This window comes from Microcaecilia unicolor, chromosome 3, assembly GCF_901765095.1.
Source record: "Microcaecilia unicolor chromosome 3, aMicUni1.1, whole genome shotgun sequence".
NCBI lineage: Eukaryota > Metazoa > Chordata > Amphibia > Gymnophiona > Siphonopidae > Microcaecilia > Microcaecilia unicolor.
In genome coordinates this window covers 111276054-111295304 of record NC_044033.1, presented here as the reverse complement: position 1 = coordinate 111295304, position 19251 = coordinate 111276054, and the positions used below count along the sequence as shown (strand labels likewise).

Sequence of the window (19251 nt, the reverse complement as noted above, 5' to 3'; positions counted from 1 at the left end):
AAAGACCAAGAAAAAAGGAATAAATGGAAAAAAACAAAATCCAGCCAGGAGTTTAAAAAGGTTTTGAAGAGAGTTTATATTTTATAATTGTATATTTTTTTTCTGTTTAATTAAACTAGCTCAGCTTTTATTTTGACCTTTCATTTGGCATGCCTATCAAGCTTCCCAGCTTGCTCACCTCTCATCATGAACTAAAATGAATGGCAACATTGGTTACATAAAGTACATTACAGTATTATTAGCAATTTTACTCTGAAACTAAAAACATAGCTGCATTAGGAAGGAAAACAAAATATTATACCACAGTCATAATTGCAAAAGAAAGGTTTTTATTGAGCAGATGTGAAAGTCCGTTTTGCATAGAATAAAATCTTACAAAACAGCTGGTCTCAGAAGATATTTATATATTCAATGATTGAAAAAAAAAAACCCCTAAACAGATTGTGACTTTTAAAATCACAGTAATTATAAGTGTTTTCATTTAAGTCCACCCTTAAAGAAGGAATCCAAAAGGTTTACTGATTTATATATATCAGGGCTTCACGACATCACATGCTCCAAAACTCCTTGTCTGATCAATTGTTCACATTTCCACCTGGGTAAGAAATGCTGAAAAACAAAGAAGAAGTGTTATAAGCTTGTAAAATAAAACAAAAATATTGAATAAAGGAACAATATTATAGCATAAATAAAAAAATCAAGTCTTGACAAAGTTTCTTTAAATCTAGGAGACAGTGGCCGAGACCTTTCAATCCTCCATTCACTACTGTACCCACAAAGTGGAAAAGCAGAGTCAAAGAATTCCCATTAAGGTCTGCCTTAGCTTTTTGAGGGTCTGACTTACTAAGGATATTTTCCCATTTTGTATCTGTAAGAAAAGAAAGCAAGAGGGTAGTTTTCTCAAGCACAGCTATCACTGTGATCTGAGTTTACATCAGTTTTTCTTTTCCTAAGTCCTACACCCTGTTCATAACCAGTCTCTCTCTTTTTCAGTTCCCCTGACCACGATCTCACCCAATCTCTCAGTCAACTCCGACACTTTCTCCATCCACTCCCAGAGCTAACCCCCAAAGTAGCCTACTACAGTTATCCTCTACTCTTACCCTTCACCTTATATTCAACTATGCTGAAATATTTCTCTGTGGGTCTGCAAAACCAAAGTGATCTGGCTTTGTATTTGGGAAGCGGCATGCAGTGGGATCTTCCTTCCATCTCAGACTGTGATGGGCCCTTTGAGTGATACATGTATTAACTTGGCTTCTCTTCTGTGATACTCTGTAGGAGACCAGAGACAAGATTTGAGATCAGCTTGGGAGTTTCTGTATTATAGCTCAAACTCACCGAGAACACTCAGTGCCAACTAAAAGAGAACTCCTGGGCCAGCCTGCTAAATTAGACTAGGAAATTCAGTGCTTGACCACATCCAGGCACTGGCATTAAACATCCAGGTCATTGGCAAGGCCCGAAAGTTATGTGGGTACAGCAGAGATACGGTGCCATAGCCACATAGCTAAATGGGCTAAGTTAGGACTACCAGTTAGCTAAGTGGGCACCGGCCACTGAATATTGCTGGTGCTCACATAATTCTTGGCTCCTTCCCAATTCCACCTGGAGTGCTCTTGTCAGAGCCAATATTCAGTGGCACTGTCTGGTTAAGTGCCGCTAAACATTGGTTCCCAGACAACTCAGCGTGATTTAAGAAGACACTGAATGTCAACCACTTAGGTGCTCATTTTCCATCTAAATAGGGAATTTTTAAGGATACAAAAAATTGGGGGTTTTCAGTCTTTCAAAGCTATAGGTACTAGTGTTGGGTACTTTTTCTGGAGGAATCAAATATGTACATTTGTTTCTCTTAGGAGTCAGAACAGAAAAGGTACAACAACTGAGTGGACACTACAAGACAATGCAGGGAAGGGAGTGAGTACTAGCAAAGTGGCATTTTCCAGTGTTTATCCAACAAATATCTATAGCCCATCTCTGGAGCAACAGACAATGGGAACAGCAGATAGCTGCCAAAAAAAAAAAATGACAAAATAAAAAATTACTGTTCCATTCAGTTGGTCCATGGATGGAAAAAGTTCCCATCCTTGTGAGCTCCAAATGTATGTGTTGTAAGGCAGGAACCACCAGCAATTGTGGTTTTGTTCTGACCACAATGATCAAGATGGCATATACCACTGTAATGCAGTTTTCAAATACTGAGCTGAGTCATGATAAATAGCCTGATGAACCATAAGCAACAACTTGTACAATATCCTTCATTGCATCGGCAACCATTTCAAGCTCTTCAACAAGGAGAGATATGTTCTGAGTGGGAAAATCCCATTAACAATTGAATGGCTGATTTCATCACTATTTGAAGCGCTTGAAGGGAATACTTTGCAGCCCAAGATATACAATGTTACAGTAATCTAGGCAACTAAATATCATAAACTGTGTCACAATTTTAAAATCACACCAAGACAAGGTGGACTTTAATCGCAGTAACATCCTGAATTTAAAATACAAAGAATTAATCAAAGCCTGGACATCTGTTCTAAATATAAAAGCTGAATCTAACACAATCCCCAAATTCCTGATTTGCTTGACAATTCTAATAGGCACACCCATTAATACCAATTGTGTTGGCATTAATGACTGATCCGAAACAATTCATGTTATTTTGGTCTTAGTTACATTCATTTGCATCCGGTTTTTATTCAATCAACCCAACACTGCTTCAAAAATCAATTGCAATCAAGATATTACATCATCATCAATCACTGACACAGGCAAAAAATTTAGTAGTCAAAGATAGGCCTGCTATTTAAGTGGCCTATTTTGACCCCTCAGCATAGCCGGTTTGGTGTTAAATATCTGCCCCTAGCCAGTTAGTGGCTAGCCACTAACTGGGATATTCAGCAGGAGATAACAGGTTATTTCCTGCTAAATACCCACAGTTAGGCGGTTAAATGCTATTTAACCAGCCATGAATGGCTCCTGGTCGGTTAAATAGTTTTAAGTATTGTGGGGATAATACTCACATACAGTGCTTTTTTTCTCTAGAAAAAGATGATATTCAGATGCAGAGCCATTCTTGGGGGGGGGGGGGGGGGGGGGGTTGTAAATTGAGGAGACTACCCCCTGTAAGAAATATCCATTCTACAACTGTTGAGTTCATTCACAGTGCAATGTTTTCCCCTCGAACTGGCAGAAGTTATAAGACAGCAGTGCTCTTACTTGCTGGTACTTCCTCTGCCAACATTATGGTATTGAAAAAGCACCAGTAAGGGTGGGTGTGTGTGGGTGGGGGGTAGAGATTTATCTAAGTCAGTGGTTTCTCAACCTTCTTCTGTTGTGACACAACTAACAGACAATATTTATATATGCGACACACTGAACACTAAAATTCACAGCTGAACATAAAAACCCTCCTAAATATTTTATTATAAGTACATAAATAATGCCACACTGGGAAAAGACCAAGGGTCCATCGAGACCAGCATCCTGTCCACGACAGCGGCCAATCCAGGCCAAGGGCACCTGGCAAGCTTCCCAAACGTACAAACATTCTATACATGTTATTCCCAGAATTGTGGGTTTTTCCCAAGTCCATTTAGTAGTGGTTTATGGACTTGTCCTTTAGGAAACCGTCTAACCCCTTTTTAAACTCTGCTAAGCTAACCGCCTCCACCACGTTCTCCAGCAACAAATTCCAGAGTTTAATTATGCGTTGGGTGAAGAAACATTTTCTCTGATTTGTTTTAAATTTACTACACTGTAGTTTCATCGCATGCCCCCTAGTCCTAGTATTTTTGGAAAGCGTGAACAGACGCTTCACATCCACCTGTTCCACTCCACTCATTATTTTATATACCTCTATCATGTCTCCCCTCAGCCGTCTCTTCTCCAAGCTGAAAAGCCCTAGCCTCCTTAGTCTTTCTTCATAGGGAAGTCGTCCCATCCCTGCTATCATTTTAGTCGCCCTTCGCTGCACCTTTTCCAATTCTACTATATCTTTCTTGAGATGCGGCGACCAGAATTGAACACAATACAAAGATGCGGTCGCACCATGGAGCGATACAATGGCATTATTTATTTTTGTTACATTTGTACCCCGCGCTTTCCCACTCATGGCAGGCTCAATGCGGCTTACATGGGGCAATAGAGGGTTAAGTGACTTGCCCAGAGTCACAAGGAGCTGCCTGTGCCTGAAGTGGGAATTGAACTCAGTTCCTCAGGACCAAAGTCCACCACCCTAACCACTAGGCCACTCCTCCACTCCATTATAATATCCTCACACCTGTTTTCCATACCTTTCCTAATAATACCCAACATTCTATTCACTTTCCTAGCCGCAGCAGCACACTGAGCAGAAGGTTTCAGTGTATTATCGATGACGACACCCAGATCCCTTTCTTGGTCCTTAACTTCTAACGTGGAACCTTGCATGACGTAGCTATAATTCGGGTTATTTTTTCCCACATGCATCCCCTTGCACTTGCTCACATTAAATGTGAATGCTCTTCTGGTTACTTATTGCTAGTTCTGTATGGTGGGAGGAGGGTTAGGTGGGGGAGGGGGGAGCAGGAGGTTTTCCATCCATAATTGGTGGTTATGTTAGTTTGATCTTGTTTCATTCTGTTTCGTACTCTGTTGATTGTCAATAAGGTAAAATTATGTATCATACCTGATAATTTTCTTTCCATTAATCATAGCAGATCAATCCATAGACTGGTGGGTTGTGTCCATCTACCAGCAGGTGGAGATAGAGAGCAATCTTTTGCCTCCCTATATGTGGTCATGTGCTGCTGGAAACTCCTCAGTATGTCGATATCAAAGCTCCATCCGCAGGACTCAGCACTTAGAGAATTACACTCACAAAGGGACACTCTACCCAGCTCACCCCCGCGGGGGAGGGGAATCCGTCCAGCTCATCCCCGCGGAGCGGGGGAGGGACACCACACCCGCTGATGCGGGGGATCTGGCTCATCCTGCTACCGCAACCGCGGGAGGAGCTGGCTTACCCCAAACACCGCCGAAGCGGGAGGGATACAAAGCTACCCTACTGCTGCACGAAGCGGGAGGGAGCGCCAGCATAATTTAGTTACCAATGCAGCCACCGCCAAAACGGGGGGAGAGGAATGCAGCAGCTCACTGTAACACAGAATCGTTTCAACTCGAGGAAAATCCAATTGGAAGAACTTGAACACAAAGTTCTCCTGAACAGGAACTGAAGAATACACTGGAACCTGAAATATAACCAGAACAAACAATATAGATATCTGGGGGGGGGGGGGGACTATGGATTGATCTGCTATGATTAATGGAAAGAAAATTATCAGGTATGATACATAATTTTATCTTCCATTTCATCAAGCAGATCAATCCATAGACTGGTGGGATGTACCGAAGCAGTACTCACCCAGGGTGGGACATGGAAATCCCTGAACGCAACACGGAAGCTCCAAACCAGGCCTCGGCCCGAGCAGCCACATCCAAGCGGTAATGCCGCGAGAAGGTATGAGCCGACGCCCAAGTTGCCGCTTTACAAATCTCTTCCAAGGAGACGGATCTGGTCTCCGCCATCAAGTACTAAGCATGATGTACTTAGGAACAACAAACATAGTTTGAAATGTCTATATGCGAATGCCAGGAGCCTAAGAAATAAGATGGGGGAGTTAGAATATATTGCACTAAATGAAAAATTAGATATAATAGGCATCTCTGAGACCTGGTGGAAGGAGGATAACCAGTGGGACACTGTCATACCGGGGTACAAATTATATCGTAGTGATAGGGTGAATCGGATTGGTGGAGGGGTAGCATTGTATATTAACGAGAGCCTTGAATCAAATAGATTGAAAATTCTGCAGGAAGCAAAACACTCCTTGGAATCACTGTGGATTGAAATTCCATGTGCAAAGGGGAAAAGGATAGTGATAGGAGTGTACTACCGTCCGCCTGGCCAGGACGAACAGACGGATGCGGAAATGTTAAAGGAAATCAGGGACGCAAACAAACTGGGCAACACAATAATAATGGGGGATTTCAATTACCCGCATATAGACTGGGGTAATGTAACATCTGTACACGCAAGGGACATAAGATTTCTTGATGAAATCAAGGACAGCTTCATGGAACAGCTAGTTCAGGAGCCGACAAGAGAAGGAAAAATACTAGACTTAGTCCTTAGTGGTGCTCATGATCTAGTGCAGGGGGTAACGATACGAGGGCCGCTTGATAACAGTGATCATAATATGATCGGTTTTGATATTGGCATTGAAGGAAGTGAAACTAGGAAATCAAGTACGCTAGCGTTTAACTATAGAAAGGGTGATTACGACAAAATGAGAAAAATGGTGAAAAAAAGACTGAAAGGAGCAGCTCGCAGAGTAAAAAACTTGCATCAGGCGTGGATGCTGTTTAAAAACACCATCCTGGAGGTTCAGGACAAATATATTCCACGTATTAGAAAAAAGGGAAAAAAGACTAAACGTCAGCCGGCGTGGCTAAACAGTAAGATAAAGGAAATCATTAGAGCCAAAAAACAATCCTTCAGAAAGTGGAGAAGAGAACCAACTGAAAGTAACAGGATAGATCATAAGGAATGCCAAGCCAAATGCAAAGCGGAGATAAGGAGGGCAAAAAAGGACTTTGAGAAGAAATTAGCGTTGGAAGCAAAAATACATAGTAAAAACTTTTTTAGATACATTAAAAGCAGGAAACCGGCCAAAGAGTCGGTTGGGCCGCTGGACGAAAATGGTGTTAAAGGGGCGATCAAGGAGGACAAAGCCGTAGCGGAGAAATTAAATGAATTCTTTGCTTCGGTCTTCACCGAGGAGGATTTGGGGGGGACACCGGTGCCGGAAAGAATATTTGAAGCGGGGGAGTCGGAGAAACTAAACAAATTCTCTGTAACCTTGGAGGATGTAATGGGTCAGTTCAGCAAGCTGAAGAGTAGTAAATCACCGGGACCTGATGGTATTCATCCCAGAGTATTAATAGAACTAAAAAATGAACTTGCGGAGCTACTGTTAGAAATATGCAATCTGTCCCTAAAATCGAGTGTAATACCGGAAGACTGGAGGGTAGCCAATGTTACTCCGATTTTTAAGAAAGGTTCCAGAGGAGATCCGGGAAATTATAGACCGGTGAGTCTGACGTCGGTGCCGGGCAAGATGGTGGAGGCTATTATTAAGAATAAAATTGCAGAGCATATACAAAAACATGGACTGATGAGACAAAGTCAGCACGGATTTAGTGAAGGGAAGTCTTACCTCACCAATCTAATGCATTTTTTGAGGGGGTAAGCAAACATGTGGACAATGGGGAGCCGGTTGATATTGTATATCTGGATTTTCAGAAGGCGTTTGACAAAGTGCCGCACGAAAGACTCCTGAAGAAATTGCAGAGTCATGGAATCGGAGGTAGGGTATTATTATGGATTAAGAACTGGTTGAAAGATAGGAAGCAGAGAGTAGGATTGCGTGGCCAGTATTCTCAGTGGAGGAGGGTAGTTAGTGGGGTCCCGCAGGGGTCTGTGCTGGGTCCGTTGCTTTTTAATGTATTTATAAATGACCTAGAGATGGGAATAACTAGTGAGGTAATTAAATTCGCCGATGACACAAAATTATTCAGGGTCGTCAAGTCGCAGGAGGAATGTGAACGATTACAGGAGGACCTTGCGAGACTGGGAGAATGGGCGTGCAAGTGGCAGATGAAGTTCAATGTTGACAAGTGCAAAGTGATGCATGTGGGTAAGAGGAACCCGAATTATAGCTACGTCTTGCAAGGTTCCGCGTTAGGAGTTACGGATCAAGAAAGGGATCTGGGTGTCGTCGTCGATGATACGCTGAAACCTTCTGCTCAGTGTGCTGCTGCGGCTAGGAAAGCGAATAGAATGTTGGGTGTTATTAAGAAGGGTATGGAGTCCAGGTGTGCGGATGTTATAATGCCGTTGTATCGCTCCATGGTGCGACCGCACCTGGAGTATTGTGTTCAGTACTGGTCTCCGTATCTCAAAAAAGATATAGTAGAATTGGAAAAGGTACAGCGAAGGGCGACGAAAATGATAGTGGGGATGGGACGACTTTCCTATGAAGAGAGGCTGAGAAGGCTAGGGCTTTTCAGCTTGGAGAAGAGACGGCTGAGGGGAGATATGATAGAAGTGTATAAAATAATGAGTGGAATGGATCGGGTGGATGTGAAGCGACTGTTCACGCTATCCAAAAATACTAGGACTAGAGGGCATGAGTTGAAGCTACAGTGTGGTAAATTTAAAACGAATCGGAGAAAATTTTTCTTCACCCAACGTGTAATTAGACTCTGGAATTCATTGCCGGAGAACGTGGTACGGGCGGTTAGCTTGACGGAGTTTAAAAAGGGGTTAGATAGATTCCTAAAGGACAAGTCCATAGACCGCTATTAAATGGACTGGAAAAATTCCTCATTTTTAGGTATAACTTGTCTGGAATGTTTTTACGTTTGGGGAGCGTGCCAGGTGCCCTTGACCTGGATTGGCCACTGTCGGTGACAGGATGCTGGGCTAGATGGACCTTTGGTCTTTCCCAGTATGGCACTACTTATGTACTTATGTACTTATGTACTTATGCCGTTTGTGCTCTAGTAGAGTGGGCCTTCAGCTGAATAGGCGGACTCTTCCCCGCAGTCACATAAGCTGCTGCAATCATCTCCTTGACCCACCGTGCCACGGTAGGTTTAGACGCCTGCAGACAGCACGAACAGGTGATCCGACTTCCGGAAGTCATTGGTCACTTCCAAGTATCTGATGATGACTCGTCTCACATCCAGACATTTGAGAGCAGGGTACTCCTCTGGGTAATCCTCCCTGCGAAAGGAGGGTAGACAGAGCTGCTGATTCACATGGAAGCGAGAAACAATCTTGGGCAGAAAGGAAGGCACTGGGCGAATCAACACTCCTGCCTCAGTGAACCGCAGGAATGGCTCTCGACACGAGAGTGCCTGGATCTCAGAGACTCTTCTGGCTGACGCGATGGCTACAAAAAAAACCGCTTTCAACGTCAGGTCCTTCAGCGATGCCCTCGACAAGGGCTCAAAGGGCGGCTTCTGCAAGGCCCAAAGCACCAGATTGAGATTCCACATAGGCACTATCGACTGCAGAGGGGGCGCAGGTGATTAACTCCTTTGAAAAAGCGCACCACATCTGGCTGTGACGCCAGGGAAGCGCCCTTCAGGCGGCTCCTGAAGCAAGCTAAAGCCGCCACTTGGACTTTCAGGGAACTGAGTGACAGGCCGTTCTCCAGTCCCTCTTGCAGGAATGCCAACACTGCCGATATTGGAGCAGTTGAGGGCGATAGAGAGCCTGCCTTGCACCACGATGTAAAGGTACGCCAAATCCTGGCATAAGTAGTAGAAGTAGAGCGCTTCCTCGCTCTCAGCATAGTGGCGATGACCTTGTCTGAGAAGCCCTTCTTCCTCAGCTGCTTCCGCTCAAGAGCCAGGCCGTAAGACCAAAGGGGGAGGGATCCTCCATCACCACGGGACCCTGACGTAAGAAGCCCCGCTCCACTGGCAGCCTCAGAGGGCTGTCCACTGCGAGCCTGATTAAGTCCGCATACCAGGGACGTCTGGGCCAATCCGGACCCACCAGGATTACCCGGCCCGGATGCTTTGCCACCCGGTGGGAACACGTAGAGGAGCTCCTGTGTTGGCCACTGCTGGAGAACAGCATTGACTCCCAGAGATCGAGGGTCCCGTCCTCTGCTGAAGAACCGCGGCACTTGACAGTTGGCCGAGGACGCCATCAGATCCAGGATCGGCAGGCCCCAGCGCCTCGTGATGTCCAAGAACGCCCGAGCCGACAGCTGCCACTCTCCTGGATCCAGAGTATGGCGACTCAGAAAGTCCGCCTTGACATTCATGACTCCCGCAATGTGGGCCACCGACAGCTGTTCCAGATTCGCTTCCGCCCACAGGCATAGCTTCATGGCCTCCTTGGCTAGAGGAGCGCTCCTGGTACCTCCCTGGCGATTGACATATGCCACTGCCGTGGCATTGTCGGATAGGACCCGTACTGGCCTCAGCACCAGGACCGGAAGAAACTCCCGAAGCAACAACCGAATGGCTTGGAGTTCCAGGAGGTTGATAGTCTGTTTTGCCTCTGCAGGCGACCAGAGGCCCTGCGCTGTCCTCCCCCAGCAGTGGGCTCCCCAGCCCGTCAAGCAGGCGTCCGCATTCCGGGATTGTGAGGGGCATTCCTGCGGACAGTTTATCTGGCCTCAGCCACCAATCCAGCGCCTTGCGCACCGTTGGATCCAAAGGAAGGCGTACAGCGTAATCCTCCGAGACTGGAGTCCACCGCCGCAGCAGGGAGTGCTGTAGGGGTCTCATATGGGCCCTGGCCCAGGGCACTACTTCCATCGTGGCTGTCATGGAGCCCAGGAGCTACACATAGTCCCACGCTCGAAGAGTGGAGGCTGATAGGAACTGGTCCACCTGGGCCCGAAGCTTGGCGCTCCGGTTGTCTGGCAGGAACACTCTGCCCGCTAGGGTGTTGAATCGGGCTCCCAAGTACTCCAGGGACTGAGTCGGGCGCAGCTGACTTTTCTCCCAGTTGATGACCCATCCCAGGGAGCTCAGAAGGGCAATCACCCTGTCCGTAGCCTTCCCACACTCTGCATAAGAGGGGGCCCGGATCAACCAGTCGTCCAGACAGGGATGGACTTGTACTCCTTCCTTGCGGAGGTAAGCCGCGATGACCACCATCACTTTGGAGAAGGTCCGCGGGGCAGTGGCCAACCCGAAAGGGAGGGCTCTGAACTGGAAGTGTCGGCCCAGGACTGCAAAGTGCAGGAAGCGCTGATGAGGAGGCCAGATGGGAATATGTAAGTAAACTTCCTTGATGTCCAAGGATGCCAGGAATTCCTCTTTCTTCACCGCAGCTATTACGGAGCGGATAGTCTCCATTCGGAAGTGCCGGACCTTCAAGGGCCAATTGACTCCCTTGAGGTCGAGAATAGGTCGAACAGAGCCTTCTTTCTTTGGCACCACAAAGTAAATGGAGTAACGCCCCTTGCCAAGTTGATCTACTGGCACCGGGACAACCGCACCCAGGCAGATCCAGGTTGTTCAAGGTCTGCTGTACGGCAGCTGCTTTGACCTGGGACTTGCAGGGAGAGTTTACAAACCCGTCTCTCAAGGGCCGGCAGAACTCCAGCTTGTAGCCGTCTCTGATGACTTCCAGAACCCAAGCGTCTGAAGTTACCCTGGTCCACTCGCCCAGGAATGAGGACAACCTTCCTCCTATCTGCACTGGGCCATGGACCAGGTCCCCGTCATTGGGTACGCGACCCTGGGGGAGGGCCGGAGGACGAACCTCCGGATCAGCGGTCCCTGCGAAAGGAATGCTGCTTGGGGGAGAAGTTCCGTTTGAAGGAAATGGAGGCAGAGGAGCCCGACTTGCCCGGGCGGTACCGACGGGCTTCCTGGAACCGACCCTTGGAGGAACCAGGGCGAGCACTCCTGGCCCGAGTCCTGACCTCCGGCAACCTCTTGCCCTTGGACGTGCCGAGCTCCGTCACGATCTTGTCCAGCTCGTCCCCAAAGAGCAGCTTGCCTTTAAAAGGCAACTTGGCTAGGCGAGATTTAGAGGCATGGTCAGCCGACCAATGCTTAAGCCAGAGCCACCGCTGCGCAGAGACCGTCTGGGCCATACCTCTGGCCGAGGCTCTCAAGACATCATACAGTAAAGTCTGCCAAGGAGGCCAAGCCCGACTCCAGGGTCGGCCATTCCGCCCTCCAGGAAGGATCCGAGGGGGAAGCCCGCTGCAAAACAGTCAGGCACGCCCTGGCCACATAGGAGCCGCAAACCGAGGCTTGCAGACTCAGGGCGGCTGCCTCAAAGGACGACTTTAAGGCCGCCTCCATTCTCCTGTCCTGAGCGTCTTTCAGGGCAGTGCCACCTTCCACCGGCAGTGCCGTTTTCTTAGTCGCTGCAGTGATTAAGGAATCTACCGTGGGCCAGATAAAGGCTTCCCGTTCCCCCTCTGGCAGGGGGTACAGACGGGATATAGCCCTGGCTACTTTCAGGCTTGCTTCCGGGGCATCCCATTGCGCCGAAATTAAGGCCTGCATGGCTTCATGCACGTGGAAGGTTCTAGGCGGGCATTTCGTTCCCAGCATAATGGCGGAGCCAGCCGAGGCTGAGAGCGGGCCTTCCTCCGGAGAGGCAATCTTCAAAATGCTCAAAGCCTGCCCTAGCAGGTTAGGCAAATCCTCCGAGCGAAAAAGGCGCGCTGCAGAGGGGTCATCCGCTCCATCCGAGCGAGGGTCAGTCTCCTCCATAGAGTCCGCAAAGGATCTCTGGGAGAACTCAGACACGCTGCCGTCATCCACATCCGAGGAGACCGAGTCCCCTAGTGGCTGAAAATCCACCCGACGGCGTTTGAGCACAGAGGCCTCCTCACTCTTATCAGACAAGGGAGCGGGGGCAGCGTTCTGCATAAGAAAGGCCTGATGCAGCAGCAAAATGAACTCAGGGGAGAAACCCCCTAGCCTGTGCATTTCTGCAGCTTGCGCAGCGGCCCTAGAGGCGCTCTCAACCTGTGATCCCAAGATTGGAGAAGAGGCGCGTCCAAAATGGCGTCCGGCGTGAAACTCCGAGAAGGAGCCGCGCGGGAAGAAGGGCGTTTTAATTTTGCCGACTTCTTACTGTCGCCCGATTCAAGGGCGACCAAGCTGTTGACGTCTCCCATCTCGAGGGCGGCCCAAGAAGAAGCCGATCGAGCTGCGTGGCTGGGCACGACCGGGAGGACGGCCAGCAGGGGATGGGCGCCTAAGGCGGGAAAGGCCGCCGCGCCAGAGGAAAAACCGGTGAACTCTCCCGGCTCCGAAAGGGCGCCCAAAAAAGGTGACTCTACCTTCGAGCCCCCCACTTCCCCGCTAGGTGTGCGAACGCGTTCCGGGGAGCGTCTTTTCGCGCCCTTGCCATCCAAGGCCATTTTTTTTTTTTTATTACGGAGCCAGCGGGAGGGGGGGGAGAAAAGGAGGGACCTGGCAGCAACCAGGTTTGCACTTGCTCACGAAAAGCCCTCAACCCCAGGTACTCAACAAAACCTAAACAATTAAGCTTGGAGACCTAGCCAGAGTTGCTGCTGTGCGACCACACACCTGCTGAGATAGAGAACATATTGGGGGGGTTTCCGGCAGCACATGACCACATATAGGGAGGCAAAAGATTGTTCTCTATCTCCACCTGCTGGTAGATGGACACAACCCACCAGTCTATGGATTGATCTGCTTGATGAAATGGAAAAATGATTTAAAAATTACATAGAAGGAAATAAAGGCTGAGAGAAACTTAAGAGAAGACTAAGAACAAGCAGAGACAAAAGTTTCTGGCTGGTTAAATAGTGCTGAATATCAGCCGGGATGTATTTGGTGGGGGCACAGATTAGGGACCTGAATTTAATTGGGGGACGTAAAGTTAAAGGTTCACCTGGGCACCCAATATGCTTCTTCTATTGGCCCTGAGTTGGTCCGTCTACCTTAATTTTATATAAAATAACTTGTATAAGCCCTTACAATTGTATTTAATACATTCATTTTAAATAATAAAATTTACTATTGCCTGGTATGACACTATGAAGACTGAAGCTGCAAATTACAAAGATCAGTGGAAAGAAAATAACAATTTTTCTTATGTGTTCCACTCTTAAAATAACACCTTTTCCCATGTTATTATCAGCTGTGGTTACCTGACTGTTCTTCTTCAGAAGGACTGTGGTACCATCATCAATCTCAAATTCACCATAGTCTTGTAAACATCTCACCTAAAATGGAGGGGGAAACATCTGCAATTAATAGCAAATTTATAGGCAAGACACGGTTTATTATTCCACAAATACAATAATTGCTGTAGAACCAAGGTAAAGTGCAGTTGCTGATCTGTAATGGGAATTGTCCATAGAAAGATAAATCAAATATATGTGGAGGAGTGGCCTAGTGGTTAGGGTGGTGGACTTTGGTCCTGGGGAACTGAGTTCGATTCTCACTTCAGGCACAGGCAGCTCCTTGTGACTCTGGGCAAGTCACTTAACCCTCCATTGCACCAGGTACAAATAACTACCTGTATACAATATGTAAGCTGCATTGAGCCTGCCATGAGTGGGAAAGCGTGGGGTACAAATTTAACAAAATAAATAAAAACACTAGAGGTGATATCAATTGACAGCACTGGCACAGACCAGCTCTCTTACAGCTTAAAAAGCCAAGAAAGTTTTTCCTAAGCATGCATGAAAGTTCCTGCAGAGACACCACCTTGTTAGACCTCTCAGTTCATTTATAGAGCTTATATGTCAATTTCCAAGAGGATGGGAGGATTCGGTTTTTCTAATTTATTCTGTCATCTATAGAGAAAGCAAAGCTGTACTTGTAATGAGGATTCTCTGTAGACAGCAAGACAAGTCAGCCATACTGGCAAGTGATATCATCTGATGGCTGACTTGTCTAGCTTTCCTAGGGTTGAGAAAAGTCTTCTAGGACAGCGGTGTCAAACTGCAATCCTGGAGGACCACAAACACCAGTCTGAGTTTTTGGCAAACCACAATGAATGACCATTCCTATTCATCATTATATTGTTGTATTAATGGATGTAAGCTACATAGCTTGCTTGGGATGTGGGAAATAAATGAAATGAATATTCATGAGATTGTTAAGGCATTTATTAGGGATATCCTGAAAACTTGACTGGCTTGTGACCTTCCAAGACTGCAGTGACACCCCTGTTCAGCTGCTACTCCTCTTTTTGTTCTCTCAGTCTATTAGAGATCTTAGGGGTCAACTTCTCAGAAAGGTGGGAAGGTAATAAATCCCCAATACAGGTAAAAATGTTTGCTTTCTCCATCAACAAGGATCAATCAGCCATACTAATGGGGAACGCCATAGCTGTGGAGTTATGCAATTTAATTTAAGGTTTTAAAGAGAGAACCCCAAATTTAAAATGGGAGAAATTGACCATTAGCTAAATAGGCTTTGTAGAACTGCTTGCTCAGATGCAGTCTTCTCCACATGTTGTTTAGACTAGTGCTGTCCAATCACTCAAACATTTTTCGATTCAATTCACTCATATGAACTGGTTTTTCAATTTAATTCAGCTTAACTGAAATATAGGGACCCTCAGTCTCAGACCTATGCTAATATTATAACAGACAGAGTAATACAAACAGGTAGCAGCAACTGAACATTTCAAACATTCAAGAAAGCATTTGTGATGACAGGTTAAACTGCATCAGCCTCTCTAAAATGTCTACCACTCCACAACTACAAAAAAGGGCCCTTCATGAATAAATAGAACATGATATAAAATTCAAATATATGTTTTTTTATAAAACATTGATCCTAAAGCTAACATATTGCCAGAGGAGACCAAGAACCAAAACCTTTACAGAGAATATAACCCAAGAACCCTTCCCCTCCCGTACTCCCCCTCCCTCCTTATAAGCCCACCTGACTGTTTCCACCCACTGAAATAACACAACAGGTGTACAGATCAGTAGGACCCAAAGCAGACTCATTTCCCCTCCACCAGATTTGTTTATCCTTGATTTAAAACAAGAAGCTAAGAAATTATTTACTCTGGTCTTACAACAAGGACATCCCATCAAGCTATGCATCACCATTTGGAAAACACAAATGCCATTCGGCTCTAGCTCTTCTACTGCTGCTTTCCCTTAGCCATCATTATTCCACATCGATATACATTATTCAATATCTCTCATAAATAGTAGTAACAATATTAAGCACATTTTTATAATATACCATTGCATTCCACAAAAACAAAAGGAACAAGTTCCCACAAACCGTCTTTCTCCTTTGATCTAGGCACAGGGAAAAAGATTTTAAATGCTCCCAGGTTTCAACCTAATTTATGTTTGATGTGGGGTATAAATGTCATTAATAAGTGAGTGAATAAATAAATAAATAAATAAATAAATAAATAAATACTCTAAATGTTAAGCACCTGATTCTCATTAACATGATATCTGTTTTATCAAGAAATGTATTAAGTTATGTCCAATAAAAAAGGTATCATCTTATTTTCTTTTCCATGTTTTATTTTGTTTGATTTCTATTGATAACCAGGAGAAAAGAAAATTCCAGACAAATATAACACATGCTAGGGTGCCTCTATAACCAGCCCTTCCAAATGACACACTGATTACAATTTATAACTTCCTCTGTGTACCTCCATATGCTGCACAAGCCAGCAAGTTTGAAAATATAAGTGGGATCAAATAAAAATGCTATTGGCAATAAAGACATGGATGCAGCAGCTCCGCTCATATGCTTGTTTGCTTTGTTTTGATGTACGGGGATGACGGCTGTGCAGGGGAGGGAAAAGCTTCAACTTTTTGATGTCATCCCATCTCCTGTTTTCATCCAACCTCCTTGCTCTTTGCATTGGCAGCTTGGCACGGCTGCCAGTCCCACCCTGCTGCTGTCAGTTCCTGTTCCGGGGCAGAGCCAACTGGCAGCCTGTGCCAAGGAGGTTACATTGAAAACAGGAGATGGTACGAGGCTCTCTAGCCCATTATATGGGTTGAAAGCAGTAGGCATAGGTTGTAGCAGTAGGCAAAGTCACAAGTACACCCAAAACAATAGCAAATGCTATTGAAAACAATAGTAAAAGATTATTAGAAATAATGGACTGCCTATGCGTGGTCCATCTGTAAAAAGTCAAAAGCTGTTCCTCTTGGATAGGCAGTGCCTTAAAAGGTGGAAGACAAAAGATTATTATTATTTTTACTTATTTGACAGGTTTTTTTTTATTTATTTGAAAGGCTCCCCATATGTAATTCCCATATGTAATCATGAAATAAAAACTGAATATCAATAAAAGCTTCAAAAATTATTGTAGCTGGTGGAAACAGAACTAATAAAGGCTATATTTTGTGCTAATTTTTCTACACTGTTCTATACAATACTGTACTACTACATGGCCAAATTTTAGTGAGGATATCCTGTTTACTGATGGGTTCATCTTAACTCTTGTTGTAATCTGCCTAGTGTTATAAAGATTAGAAGTAAAATTAAACTCTCCTTTCATTGGGGCACATGGAATCATATCTTCCCCTCATCTCTTTTGTACAAATAGATTATTCTGTTTTGAGTATGTTTCAGGGACAAGTGGTTTTCATAAGACTGATAGCACAACTCTCATTGCTGGACTGACTCCAATTTAGCATTTTTGAGTTTTTCAATAATTTAACACTTGTTAAGGTATTAAGGATACTAGCCTAATATAAAAATGTCTTTAGTTTATATGGTACATTGTGTGATTTATTTAGTGTTTTCTACTTAGAAGTAATGAAATGTAATTAAAACTCTGTAAGAGCACTCCTCGCTTGTTATCCTAATTACAATAACTGACTACAAATGAAGAGCTGTGCTAGGGTGGACGGATATTGGAGAGGGTGGACTAAACTAGGTCCTGCAATGCCTGCTAGAGGCTGTTAATGCTGTGGTTCAAAGTTCAAGTTTTAAAACTAGGGGGAAAAGAGTATGGAGATTAATTTTAAAGTTTGCTTTTTTATATTTTTATTCTGCCTATCGCTAACCTACAATTCCTCCTTTAAACCCCAATCTTTAAGTTTCTATCACTAACCTTTCCTCTTTATATAGTTTTGAATCTAAGGGGACTACTCCAAATAGACCCTTTCAAGCGAACTCAGTAAACAGATTGCCCTTAATAACCTCTGCAAATATTCTACTTCCTCACACCTTAATTAACATCTGTGTCAGGTTAGTAGCAGTGCTACCTCTCCAGCAACCAAAGAACAGAAAATAACTGTCTTTTAGAACAAGATTTGAACCTTCCTACTATCCTTTTAAAGTTCTTTGGCAGTTAAGTGTCTACCTCTAGAAAAAGTTTCAGTTTAAAACTATGGAAAAGGTGTCTACTTCTAGAGAAAATTTCATTTACCAGAGAAATGCCCTCTTCTCTCAGAACTTCTCAGAAAAGGAGAAATGCTGAATGGAGGGAGATCCTGGATGACCAAGGCAGGGAGAGTTAGAAAGGACTGATGTTGGAAGGTGTGTGTGTAGGGGGGGGGGAGATGGACAGACAGGGAGAGAGGAGGTGCTGCATGGCAGAGGGTGGAAAGAGAAAAATGACATCCTGGATGGCTGGGTGGGTAGGAGAGAAGAGAGAGACACACAAAGACATGCACGCAGGGAGATGTTGCATGGCTGGGGGAGGGGAGAGAGAGACACATACACGCACAGAGGAGATGCTGAACGACTGGGGAGAGAGAGACACATACACGCACAGAGGAGATGCTGAACGACTGGGGAGAGAGAGACACATACACGCACAGAGGAGATGCTGAACGACTGGGGAGAGAGAGAGAGACATACACGCACAGAGGAGATGCTGAACGACTGGGAAGAGAGAGAGACATACACGCACAGAAGAGATGCTGAACGACTGGGAAGAGAGAGAGAGACATACACGCACAGAGGAGATGCTGAACGACTGGGAAGAGAGAGAGACATACACGCACAGAGGAGATGCTGAACGACTGGGAAGAGAGAGAGAGACATACACGCACAGAGGAGATGCTGAACGACTGGGAAGAGAGAGAGACATACACGCACAGAGGAGATGCTGAACGACTGGGAAGAGAGAGAGACATATACACGCACAGAGGAGATGCTGTACGATTGGGGAGAGAGAGACATATACACGCACAGAGGAGATGCTGTACGATTGGGGAGAGAGAGACACACATATACGCACAGAGGAGATGCTGTACGATTGGGGAGAGAGAGAGAGACACATATACGCACAGAGGAGATGCTGTACGATTGGGGAGAGAGAGATACACATACAAGCACAGAGGAGATGCTGTACGATTGGGGACAGAGAAACACATACACGCACAGAGGAGATGCTGTACGATTGGGGAGAGAAACACATACACGCACAGAGGAGATGCTGTACGATTGGGGAGAGAGAGACACACATACAAGCACAGAGGAGATGGTGTACGATTGGGGACAGAGAAACACATACACGCACAGAAGAGATGCTGTACGATTGGGGAGGAGGTGCTGTACAATTGTGGAGAGAGAGACACATACACGCACAGAGGAGATGCTGTACGATTGTGGGGAGAAAGACACATACACGCACAGAGGAGATGCTGTACGACTGGGGAGAGAGACACACATACACGCACAGAGGAGATACTGTACGGCTGGGGAGAGAGAGAGACATATACATAC

General features: G+C 45.6%; 1 protein-coding gene across 2 annotated transcripts in view; it reads right to left on the bottom strand.

Moving 5' to 3' along the window:
* Positions 1–324: 324 nt before the first annotated feature.
* GINS1 (GINS complex subunit 1) overlaps positions 325–19251 on the bottom strand; it is a 97932-nt gene continuing 79005 nt past the window's right edge. For both annotated transcript variants that reach the window (XM_030196278.1, XM_030196280.1), the window contains exons 6-7: positions 13722–13796; positions 325–609 (exon numbers count right to left, since the gene is read on the bottom strand). In XM_030196278.1, coding sequence (XP_030052138.1) covers positions 541–609; positions 13722–13796 — 144 coding nt within the window. In that variant the 3' untranslated portion in view covers positions 325–540. The remainder of the gene's footprint in view (positions 610–13721; positions 13797–19251) is intronic.